General features: G+C 43.5%; 1 protein-coding gene across 2 annotated transcripts in view; it reads right to left on the bottom strand.

Annotated features, from left to right (window-relative positions):
• Nucleotides 1–3,499: 3,499 nt before the first annotated feature.
• nlgn4xa (neuroligin 4 X-linked a) overlaps nt 3,500–12,803 on the bottom strand; it is a 132,702-nt gene continuing 123,398 nt past the window's right edge. For both annotated transcript variants that reach the window (XM_054775984.1, XM_054775994.1), the window contains one exon: nt 3,500–11,941. In XM_054775984.1, coding sequence (XP_054631959.1) covers nt 11,053–11,941 — 889 coding nt within the window. In that variant the 3' untranslated portion in view covers nt 3,500–11,052. The remainder of the gene's footprint in view (nt 11,942–12,803) is intronic.

The following is a 12,803-nucleotide window of genomic DNA, read 5'->3' as shown; positions in this document are numbered from 1 at the left end:
TAGCATGAGATAAATGCGGCATGAGATTAAGTTAAGATTAAGAGATTAAGCACACGCACAATGGACATGCGTCAAGTGAGACGGATGTGACAGAGAGAATCCGGCCACTTTTCAAAATAAAACATTAAAAAAATGAAATAGTGGAAATGATTTTTTCTTTCTGTGCGGCCCGGTACCAAATGACCCACGGCCCGGGGGTTGGGGACCACTGTTGTACAGTACATATCATTTACTTCCTGCATTCCATGTAATATTTTTGATATAATAATCAGTGTAAAAATAAATAATAAAAATTAAAACTAGCACGACAGAACAATCATTGTAATAATCAAGACTCTTCTGCCTTGTATTTAGCACCTAGTATTTTAACATCAACTGCTTGTATTGTTTTTGGAATTTACTCATCTCGGTACTTTGTTTGAGTTCCTTACTCAATCCATTCCATAATTTAATTCCACATACAGAAATGCTATGGGTTTTCAGCGTTGTTCTCGCATATACTGTTAGTGTTTTAAGTTTAATTTTCCCCTAAGATCATATTTCTCCTCTGATAGAGAAATACTGTATGACGTTTTTGGGTAACAAGTTATTGTTAACATTATGCATTATTTTAGCAGTTTGAGAATGTACTAAATCAGCAAATTTTAATATCTGTGATTTTAAAAATAAAGGGTTTGAATTGTCTTTATACTTGGCACTATGAATGATCGTCACTGATCTTTTTTGCAGTACAGTGAGTGAATGAAGATTACTTTTATACTTCTAAACTTTTGGTCTCGTCAGACCAGTATTTGCCCAAAGGTCTTGGGGATCATCAAGATGTTGAAATTGAGACGAGCCTTAATGTTGTTTTTGTTCAGCACTGGTTTTCGTCTTGGAACTCTGCCACGCAAGGCCGTTTTTGCCGAGTGTCTTTCTTATGGTGGAGTCATGAACACTGACCTTAACTGAGGAAAGTACGGCCTGCCTGCAGTTATTTGGATGTTGTTGTGGAGTCTTTTGTTTCTTTTGTTCTTATTAATTTTCTTGTGTTTTCTTTCTTTTTTTGGGAGAATGAACAGAACAAGAATGTCATTGCATAGTATAACGACCTGTTTTACTGTGCATAAGACAATACAACTCTTGAATCTTGAATCTTTGTGACCTCTTGGATGAGTCGTCGCTGCGCTCTTGGGGTCATTTTGGTTGGCCGGACACTCCTCAGAAGGTCCACCACTGTTCCATGTTTTCGCCATTTGTGGATAATGGCTCTCACTGTGGTTCGCTGGAGTCCCAAAGTTTTGCAAATGGCTTTACAAGCTTTTCCAGAATGATAGATCTCAATTAGTTGTGTTGTCATTGACTTTGTTTGATGATCTGAAACATTAGTGTGACAAACATGCAAAAAATAAATAAATAAATAAAAATTAGGAAAGGGGCAAACACCACTGTATATATTTCAAGAAAAAACTGCATCTCTGCTTTGTGATGTAGGTGAAAAATGTATTATTGCTGTGAACTTTGATCTTTTCATTTTTCCAGACATTACAACTTCCCTAAATGATCTTTCTTTTTGTAATATTATGACTTTATTCCCATAATTTTATAACTTCTTCCCCAACCTAATTTTCCAGAAATTACAACTTTATTTTTTGTCATGTTCTGTGGTGTTGCTTCGCTGCCGCCTGTCTGCCTTGTCTTGCAGTGCACCACTGGCCCGGCAGGGGCGGAGCTGTCAGTGCACACCTGTTGCCAATTACCTCAGCTCTAAGCATGGCTGAAGATACTCCTCCTTGCCGTATTGTACCTCCACGTTCACCTGCTCTCCGCTCTGCCCGTCCTCGTGGTGTATCATGTGCTCCTTGGTGCTCTGGCTTTTAGCCTTTGTGCATTCTTTCCGCCTGCTTGACTTATTCGGCAGTGTTTTTGAGTTCAGTACCACAGCGAGTTCTTTATCTGGCTTGGCTTTTCAGCAGCGCTTTCCTTTTGACTAGCATTGTATTTTTTCCCTTGCCAAACGTTTTTCCGCATGTATCTGTGTATCTTTGTTTTTTGTTGTCACTTTCTGGACTCTTTTGTTCTGCCTTCGCTGTATGTATTTTTATCTTCTCGTGAGGACACCTTTTTGTATTAAAAGTCTTTTTGATATACTTCAGACTGTGTCTCCTCTGCTTTGGGATCCAAACCCTGGCTATCGCCAGTCCTGACAGTTTTGTTTGTTTCTCATAATGTTACAACTTTAAAAAAAAGACGATGACATTATTTTTTCCTCATGATATTACAAGTTTACTCTTGTAAAATTGCAACCAAGAATGTGATTTTTCCGTCTTTATAGTTTGACTTTATTCTCGTAAGATTACAGCTGTTTTTTTCCTTTTCTGCTGTTTTTTTTTTTTTTTGTTGAAGATGCCGTCCATGTCACCTCTCTCGGCGGGATGTACTGGAAGCCCTCGTCGACAACGAGTAACCATCCTGAAGAATAACGTAATCAAGTGAGCTAACGTTGCAAAAGGAGTAACAATGTTAACAAAACCGAGACCACAACCCATGGAAGGTGTTCAGAGGCTGTTGCTGTTGTGGCTAACCTGTTTCAATAGCGGGGCTGCTGGGTCTAACACCGAAAACGTCTGCAACAAGTGAGTCTGTTGACGACGTTAAAGAAGAAGCTGGTTCGAAAATAAAAAAAAAAGAACAGGCATGCACAGCAACGTTAGGCATGGTGAGGTTGCAAGTGCACATGAACGTGCTTCCAAACTTTGCGAAGGTCGTCCACTGCAAGTGATGTTAAAAATGTTAAATGTTCATTTCTCCATTACATATGTCATGTTTGCGGCATTCTTTTTAAAATTTAAAACTGTGCATGTTAATAAACCTTTTACAGCACCATGAGTGCAATAACAGTCAAAAAAAGGGTTGCCTTCCAAGCATAATCTCCTTTCCTTCCAGTCCCTCTTTGCAAAACTAGGTAAAAGTGGTGTTAAATTTTCAGTTGTTCCTTCATTTGTCATGTGTAATTATTTTGGCATCATTTTTTGCATGTAAAACTATAATTATTTGCGTCTGTGTAGGCTCTCAGTCGTACAGGAGTTGTCCATCAAGGGAAAGGCTTCTTGAGACGTCATCTGTACTTCTGTGAAGAAGGTGTCGGACGTTTCGCTCCTCATCCGAAGAGCTTCGTCAGCGAACTAATAAGTGCTGGTAGCCTAGGCCTTAAATACAGTAAGAGTGGGCGGAATTGCTGTGCCAACACCCTCCTTCTATTGGTTCCTTACACTAAGCCTGGGCGGAGTAGTGGTATAATCCTCTCCTGCTATTAGCACCTCCGATAAAAGGGAAGTGTCGCTCCCTGAGTTGGGTATGAACGACTCTGATACTGGCTCGTTAGCATCTATTGTTCTGGCTCGGCCCTGGCTTCACCTCATTTGCAAGACTAAGAGCTGTGGGTTTTGGTCTCAGTAACCTGCTGAACACAGGGTCCAAATTAAACCTCAAACCACCAGCCTAGGCTACCAGCACTTATTAGTTCGCTGACGAAGCTCTTCGGATGAGGAGCGAAACATCCGACACCTTCTTCACAGAAGTACAGATGACGTCTCAAGAAGCCTTTCCCTCGAACTATAATTATTGTCTATAAAATGTGCTTTGTGTTAAAATTTTTGGGTGTCTGGAACAGATTAATTGGATTTACATAATTTTCTATGAAAAAACTTGCCTTGATTAGAGTCTGTTTTGGTTTGAGTCGAATGACTCTCACCAAGGCACGACTGTATTTACAACCAAACAAAAATGAACCATATCGTGACCAAGTACACAAAACTGTACCAAGTGATCTGACCTTTACTTTCACGTTGAAAAAGTGGACACAAATAAAACTAGCTTTTCAAATTGTTTTTCCTCTCTCTTTATAGAAAATACTTTGATATTTTATTAGAAAACATTGCAGAAAAACTTTATACAGGTGTCCAGCCAGAAATATCTCTTATTATCACTTAAGGCAAAACAGCAAACAAATATCATTAAGTAACCATATCCAAAGGTGCTCAAAGGTCTTTTCAAGTTTTTTTGTATAGAATTAAATTGAGCAAATATTTCTTCCCAGTTGTATCATAACAGATGCAAAACCAAATGAACATTAGCAATTTCATTTTATATTATTAAATATCATGAATATTTACATTCATTCACTTGCTTTGTCACCCAAAATATAGCACAAGGCCGACACAATATTTTACATATTGCTAGCATATGATTGCAACTTGAAATACTGTATATGAACAAATATTCCAACATTTATTCTATTAAAACTAATATCAGCACTGCCTTTTTTTAAAACAAAGTCTGCAATGATGCCTTTCGCACCGCATTGTAGGCAGAGACCCAAAAAAACGGAGGAAAAAAAAAGACAGAAAGACCACAAAAAAACTTCTGGAAGCAAAACCAGCTGCCAGGTGATCACATCATATCCCAATTCTCAGACAGAAGTATGGACTTGAGATGATTAAAGTTCTTTACGGATGTGTTATGCCACCTCAAAAGAATCTCACAAACTATATAACAATATGTTACATTTTGTCCTTTTCTTACATTGTTTTGGTTGTACTGGGAAAAAAAGGGTGGGGGGGGGGAATGACAATTGTTTGAATGAAAACTGTTTAGATATACAGTATTTACACCTCAATAAAAAGTTGAGAGCAAAATAGCCCAAAGAAAATAGCATCAGAACAATTTGTTAAAGTAAATTGCCACATATATTTTCTTTTTTTCTTTCTTCTTCTAACACGGGGTGTCCAACAACTCAATTTTCATGATGTGTAGAGACACTGTTGTTTTTTCTGGAAATGTATATAGGTGGTCCTCGCGTTCCATTCCTAGACGGTGGTGACGTAAGGCGAGTTTTAGTGTAAGTCGGAACTTACACCAAAATTAACTCCTAAGTTACTCACACTCTGCACAGAACACATGAAGGACATATAAAATACAGTGGAACCTTGGTTAGTGTCATTATAACGTTCCAGAAGGTCCCACTCTAACTGAAACGCTCTCAAACCTAATCAATTCTTCCCATAAAAGATTGTATAAATTTGCCGGATAGTTGAATGTCGGATTCAGGAGGAGCAGTGTAGTTTTCGTCCTGGTCATGGAACTGTGGGCCAACTCTAAAGTCTCGGCAGGGTCCTTGATGGGAGTTTGCCAATTTGTGTTTGTGTTTTGTGGACTTGGAGAAGGAGTCCTGAGGGGAGTATTCCAGAAGTATGGGGTACCAGACGACATAATTCCGGGGGTTCGTTTCCTGTATGACCGGTGTCAGACCTTGGTTGCATTGCCGGCAATAAGTCTGACTTGTTTCCAGTGAGGGTTGGACTCTGCCAGGTCTGCCCTTTGTCACTGACTCTGTTTATTACTTTGATGGACAGAATTTCCAGGTACAGCCGAGGCACTGAGGGGATCAACTGCAGGCTGCAGGGTTGGGTCTCAGCTTTTTGTAGATGATGTGGTCCTAGTGGCTTCATCGGGCCATGATCTTCAACTCTCACTGGATCGCTTCGCAGCCGAGTATGAAGCGACTGGTACGAGAATCAGCATTTCCAATTCTGAGTCCATGGCTCTCGGCCGGAAAAGGGTGGAGGGGCATCTTTGGGTTGGGGATGAGCTCCTGCCCCAAGTGGAAGAGTTTAAGTACCTTGTGGTCTTGTTCACGAGTGAGGGAAGGATGGAATGCGAGATTGACAGGCGGATTGGTGCAGAGTCTGCAGTGATGCGGTCTCTGCATCGGTTGTGGTGAAGAGGGACCCATGTTCCTACCCTCACATATAGTCATAAGCTTTGTTTAGTACCTTAAAAGACAAGATCGCGGATAGCCAAAATGAGTTTCCTCTGTAGGGTTGCTGAGCTTTCAATTTGAGATGAGGAGCACTGAGCACTGGGAGAAACTGGGAGCCAAACCGCTGCCCCTCTGCATTGAGAGGAGCCAGATGAGGTGGCTCGGGCATCTGGTCAGGATGCCTCCCGCACGCCTCCCTGGGGAAGTGTTCAGGGCACATCCGACCTGTAGGAGGCCTCGGGGAAGACCCGGGACAGAGACTGTGTATTTCAACTGCCGTGGGAATGCCTCAGGATCCGCCGAGAGGATGGAGTAGCCGGGGAGAAGAATAGTCTGGACTTTCCTGCTTATGCTGCTGCCCCCGCGATCTGACCTTGGATAAGTGGAAGATGAATGGAAATAATGTAAATCTAATCAATCTGTCACAGAAAGCCAAAAATGTTAACAAAAAACACGTTTTTAAAGTTTTACATGCAGAAAATATTTCAAAACGCATATAAATGAGGAATGAAAGGGATACATGAACATTTAAGGTTACTTTTACTTTCATTGAAAATGTGATTGGATGCTAAAGACGGCAGTGAGGCAGTGAGATCAACATGGAAACCACCTTCGTGTTTTGCCATGAGTTATTTCTTGAATTCAATAGTGTTTCTCAACTTTATCAAAATACTGACACAACTTTTTTTTTTAGCTCCATTGTGGCTTATTTTGCAGATGTGATCAAAAGAAAAGCAGCGACTTGTGGTGTATCTGTTAGCTAGCAACAAACTACAGAGTCCCCCGCTGATGACATCATGGATGGGTGACTTACGCTTCTTGTGTAAGCAAGCTAAAAGGCTGCTAACAAGGACGTTTTGTGATGAAACTATATTAAGAACACAGTTGGACTGATGCAGTGTTTTAATAACACGAGAAGACGCATGTCATATTGTATGCTAATTGCATGCTAAAATTTTGGCATAAACTTTCAACCAAAAAAGACGCTAATTGATGTTCCACTGTACAGTAATAAAAAGATTAAACGAAAGAGTAATAAAATGAGAACAACGCCTTACTTTTATCCATGTGGTCATCTTGCAGGCTTTTTTGTACCTTCTTAAAATATTGTTCCATATGATAACCTCTCTTCTCCTCATGACAGCGCACAGAATCCATGACCCCTCTAGCATTCAATAATATTTATGGTAGACAAGTGAGCGTGTCTCCTCTTTCAGAGCTTTTTCACTTCCAAGGTAACGGCTTTCCTTTTAGGAGAAAAAATAAAGTGCAAAAAGCAAACTAATAAGCGATGTTATTCTTCCTCAGTGTGGATGCCCAGCACGAGGCACACAACACATTCTTCTGCTGCAAGTGGCGCGTACTCTTCCGCCGGCGTGCGCTGTAGCTAGTTCTCAAGTAAATCTTATGTTTTAAATTTTTTAAAAATGAATTTATGTGAGTGTTTGTAATAGTCCCAAGAACCAGATTTGGCTGCCGAAGACCAGGCGCCCTCCCTCGACCGCCACCCAAAGCACAATGCACTGGACCCTTATGCTTGTGCCCGCAGGTGGTGGGTCTACGCGGATACAAGTGGCTGAAATGAGTTTCCTCCGTAGGATAGCTGGATTCGCCCTAAGAGATAGGGTGAGGAGCTCGGTCATCCGGGAGGGGCTCAGAGTAGAGCCGCTGCTCCTTCACATCGAGAGGAGCCAGTTGAGGTAGCTCGGGCATCTAGTCCGGATGCCTCCCAGACCCCTCCCTGGTGAGGTGGCATGCCCAGCCGGGACAAGGCCCCGGGGCAGACCTAGGACACGCTGGAGGGATTATGTCTCACAGCTGGCCTGGGAACGCCTTCGTGTCCTGTCGGTGGAGCTGGAGGTGGCCGGGGACCGGGAAGTCTGGGCTTCCCTACTGACACTGCTGCCCCCGCGATAAGCGGAGGGAAATGGATGGATGGATGGATGTTGGTAAGAGTGATGTGCGGATCGATACTGAAATATCGATACCTCCGATACCAGATTTTTATGCTGGAAAATCAATTCTCAAATCAAAACATGGAAACATCAGTCATTTGAGGTGATGTGCAGTATATCATTAAGAAGAACACAGCAGAAAGTAACTCACTCTTTACCCCCACATCCCCATCCCAGCCATCCTCTACTCCCCTCTCCATAACTGATGATCAGGTGAGAAGTCAGCTGAGGAAGATCAAGGCAAGGAAGGCCCCGGGACCGGACGGTATCAGCCCTAGAATCCTCAAGGACTGTGCTGACCAGCTCTGTGGAGTTCTCAGGCACTTGTTCAATCTCAGCCTGAGCCTGGAGAAAGTCCCGGCCCTGTGGAAGACCTCCTGTGTGGTCCCGATCCCAAAGACACCGCGTCCCAAGGAGCCTAACCACTTCAGGCCTGTTGCCTTGACCTCTCACCTGATGAAGACCATGGAGAGGATTATCCTGCAGCACCTGCGACCCCTGGTGGGCACTCAGCTGGACCCCCTGCAGTTTGCTTACCGGCCTCGGATCGGAGTGGATGACGCAGTGATCTACCTGCTGCACAGATCACTGCTACACCTGGAGGACAGCGGGAGCGCTGTGAGGGTCATGTTTTTTGACTTCTCCAGTGCCTTCAACACCATCCAGCCGTCACTACTCTGAGTGAAGATGGAGAGTGTGGGAGTGGACCAACACCTGACTGGATGGGTTATAGACTACCTCACCAACAGACCACAGTATGTGAGGCTCCGTCACTGTGTGTCTGACATGGTACTCTGCAGCACAGGTGCCTCTCAGGGTACGGTGCTCTCCCCTTTCCTCTTCACCCTCTACACCTCGGACTTCACACACAACTCCACACAGTGTCACATCCAGAAGTTCTCCGATGACACAGCCACTGTTGGTTGTGTTTCAGAGGGGAATGATCTGGAATACAGGACAGTCATCAGGGACTTTGTCAGCTGGAGTGAGCTTAACCAGTTGCAACTCAACACCAGCAAGACAAAGGAGATGATCATTAACTTCCAGAGGAAGACATCTCACTTTACACCGGTGAACATCCAGGGAGCGGACATAGAGTTGGTGGACAGCTACAAATTCCTGGGTGTTCACCTTAACAACAAGCTGGACTGGTCCGTCAACACCCACGCCCTCTACAAGAAGGGCCAGAGTCGCCTCCACCTGCTGAGGAGACTGAGGTCCTTTGATGTGTGCAGGACTCTTTTACGGACCTTTTATGACTCTGTGGTGGCCTCAGCCATCTTCTATGCTGTGGGCTGCTGGAGAGGGGGCAGCACGGAAAGGGACAGGAGCAGGATCAATAGGCTGATCAGGAGAGCGAGCTCTGTCCTGGACGGTCCTCTGGACTCCGTGGAGGAAGTGGGCGAGAGAAGGATGTTGGCTAAGCTGACATCCATCATGGACAACACCTCTCACCCGCTACATGACACTGTTGTTTCCCTGAGCAGCTCCTTCAGCAGCAGACTGTTACACCCACAGTGTAAGAAGGAGAGGTTCCGCAGGTCCTTCATACCGACTGCTGTCAGGCTCTACAACACCTGCACCACCTGAACCATGTTGTAGTCACTATGCATTCTTTACACTGTACTCTTTACTTGCGTATCTTGCTTGCTTGCTGATGTAACAAGTTAATTTCCCCGCTGTGGGATAAATAAAGTACATACAATACAATACAATACAATACAATTCTTGAACGCTTGTCTCAATGATACGCATGGGTAAGTTCATACTGTGTTCTTAACAATACCTCTGATTTTTCTGTTGTTGTATATTAGCTTTGACTGATGCATATTAAGGTACCTTGCATCAGAGTTTAAAATAAATAAACTACTCTGATGTCTAATATTCTTCATGCTATGAGCGATACTGTGATTTGAAATACACTGCAGTCGTCCCTTCCCCTCCCTTCCAGACATTAATTAATGAATTAATTATCACTGTTTCGTGTTAGACTCTGGTCTAATATTAGTCAAACCATATTGAAATGCAAGTGATACGTAGTATTCTGGCCACAAGGCAGGTAATGTTACATGGATGAAACATCCATCCTTATTACATTACCCTACCTTGTACTTGATGTAGCGTTCCATGGATGCAGAGCGAAAAAAGCGTTCTGCTCCCATTCCGTGTGGAAATGTTTGTAGCTTCTTACTTTGTCCTTCTTCCCTCTGTTTGAAACCCTTTCTTAAGTTCTCACTAGCTTGTTAGCTCACTAGCTTGTTAGCTCACTAGCTTGTGTATAAACAATGAATAATAGGAGTGTAATGGTGACTATAGGGGTGTTATTTCGTGTCTACAGGGCGCTAATAGTGTAAAAAAAATGTATTTAGAAAGTCGTAAACAGGTTTTATATGCTCTAACTACAAAAACATTCCGTTTATTAACATCGAATCCTATATCACGGAAATTAATTTATCGCGGTCGGGTCCCGAACCAATTAACTGCCACAAACGAGGGACGACTTTATAAATTTACAGACACATTAGGTGTATTTGCAAAAAGTATCCATATCATATCGGTATTGCCAATATCAGCCTGAATTTGACTTGATCGGAAGGGGAATCAGTGGTGTCGCACTAGTCCTTAACCACAAAAGTCATACACCGAATCGTCATCATAAACTGAGAACCACCTGCATTTAACTTCTTAGCCACAAAATGTCATAAAGCAAAACACTGTAAACCGAAATCTCAAAAACTGAAACCTCATAAACGGAGGACCACCACTATTTAACTTCTTCGCACACTGGATTGGTTTTAGCATTTTTTTTTTTTACAAAATAAAAAACATCAAAATGGTTCCCACATCCTTTGATTTTTTTTTTTTTTTTTTTGGTATGCGGCCCCTTCATGGAAAAAAGTGTGGACACCCCCGCAGTAAGGAGTCTGATACATTTATAATTAATAAAACACAATATTCCAGAAGTTGTCTTTTTATGTCCTTGTCGCAATGCAATTGTTGTGTTTTGTAGAAGATGCATAGCAACAATCAGTTACTGCTTGGTTTTTTCTTTTGGTAAAACTCTGAAAAAAGTTCAAGAAGCTTAGCTCCAAATAGTTATTACTATAGAACATTCACAATTCAGATTTTCTATGTTAAAAAGACATCAATTGATACCATATATATACTTCAAGAAGGCAGCGTAGCAAAATAACATCTGTTTGAACTTTGGAGTCTGTGCTTCACCACTTCCATTTGCCTTTACCATGTCGGTTCTTGCTTCAAGCGTGAATCTGGCCTGGTCTGGTCCCAACAGAGCTATACCCGTGTCGTGGAGTGGCCATGGGGAAGGTTGGTACTGTTCTGGGTGGCCCCAAAAGTATTGAAGTTGTGCAGAGGCTGCATGCCAGCCAGTGAGTTGGGGATCATGGTGATGGTGCTGGGTGTCATCAGCGGTACGTCGTCCGGAGAGCGGCGTAGAGTGAGAGTGTAGTCGGGCGGGCAAGCCAGGCGCAGCGTGTCGTGAGCCTGCATGGACTCGCACTCGCGGTGGTGCTCGTGCTCCAGCTGCTTCATCTGCAGCGACATCAGCTCCTCGCTCTGCAGGTGGGCCATGTCGTTGGCGGCGGAGGGCGCGCTGGCCGGCGTTGAGTTGCGTTGCGGGGTGGGGACGTGGCGGCTTGAGTCGGCCCGTCGCTTGTCTTTCTTGTAGTACAAAGCGGCAAAGGCCAGGATGTTCAAGAACAGAAGGGAGGCACCCACAGCGATGGTGACGCTTAACTCGGTGGAGTAGTCCCGCTTGGTCTCGATCACCACGGTGGACTCCTCGGCGAAGTCACCGCTTTTGCGCCGGTCCGTGTTGTGCTTGGTGTTGGTGGACGGCAAACCCGGATGGCGAGTAGTGGAGGGCCAGTTGTTTTTGTTTGGGAATCGCTTGGTGTAAGGGTAAGGTGTGGTGTCTTGCGGCGGTATTTTCGTGGTGGTTGACACGTATTGGAAAAATTCATTGATGTTGTGGAGATGCGGCACCAGTTCCAGCCAAAAGGCAACCTTGGTCGCACGGTAGTGGTCTCGGACTCGAGGTTTGAGACCAATATGAAGGTAGAGCTGGTCTTTGGGGTTGTACTTTGTCCAGGCGACCTCCTCAAACCTGTTGGGCTTTGTGTGAATGAACTTTGTATCCTGTGGAACTGGCTGATTCGGGTCCCTACAAAAAAATAAATAGCAGAGACAAAACATCAGATACTGGGACATGACTTCAGCTCCAGGGCTTACTTACATTTGCCTTTGTGTTTACAGCATATATATTGCTCAGGGAAGAGGAGGTGAAATGTTCATCGTAGTTTTCAGAAACAGTTGTATCAGCATCAGTACTCGTGCAAAAACCTCGGCATTCACAACGTGAATCAAACCCGTTACAAGTCTTACTCACGCCTCTTCCGGGCTGACTTCGTAAGTCTGAAGGAACGTTAGTCTCAAATTACCACATAATGTTCTATTGTCACTTTAAGATGAGAGAATATGGCATGCTTCACCATGCAAGGTCTGCTCTGCAAGCAGGGACTTCATGAGGATTATACACACACAGGGCTGCTAGCATGTGGTGAGGTTCCACACAACGCCTGTCTTCCCAGTGGTAACATATGCTAGGACAATATGGCACTTCTCTTCAGCTGAATTAGCAAATGTAACAGAATGCTAAAGGCCTTCCCTTGCCTGCTCACTGAAGTGTGTGCTTTACTTACAGTACATATGGTTCCATTAAGCTTTCAATCAAGGGTATAAAAACAGGAAGGACCATAGGTATAGGCTACATGTTACGTCTGTTCTCTTGATGAGAAAAGTATGTCATCCATCCTTTTTTCAGTATGCGGCCGTCGGTGGGAAAAGTTTGGACACCCCCGGTCTACGGCCTAACCGATTACTTGATTAATCAAATCAACAAGCTTCAGATGAATCAACTATTAATCAGTTGTTAGTTGCAGCCCTATATGATATCATGAATTTCTATCTTCAGTGTACCTACTGTATCACTTAAGTCACATGTTGCAGTGTTACGTTACCTCTCG

The sequence above is a fragment of the Dunckerocampus dactyliophorus genome, chromosome 1, assembly GCF_027744805.1.
Source record: "Dunckerocampus dactyliophorus isolate RoL2022-P2 chromosome 1, RoL_Ddac_1.1, whole genome shotgun sequence".
In the NCBI taxonomy this organism is placed as follows: Eukaryota; Metazoa; Chordata; class Actinopteri; order Syngnathiformes; family Syngnathidae; genus Dunckerocampus; species Dunckerocampus dactyliophorus.
This window is presented reverse-complemented; position numbering and strand designations above follow the sequence as displayed.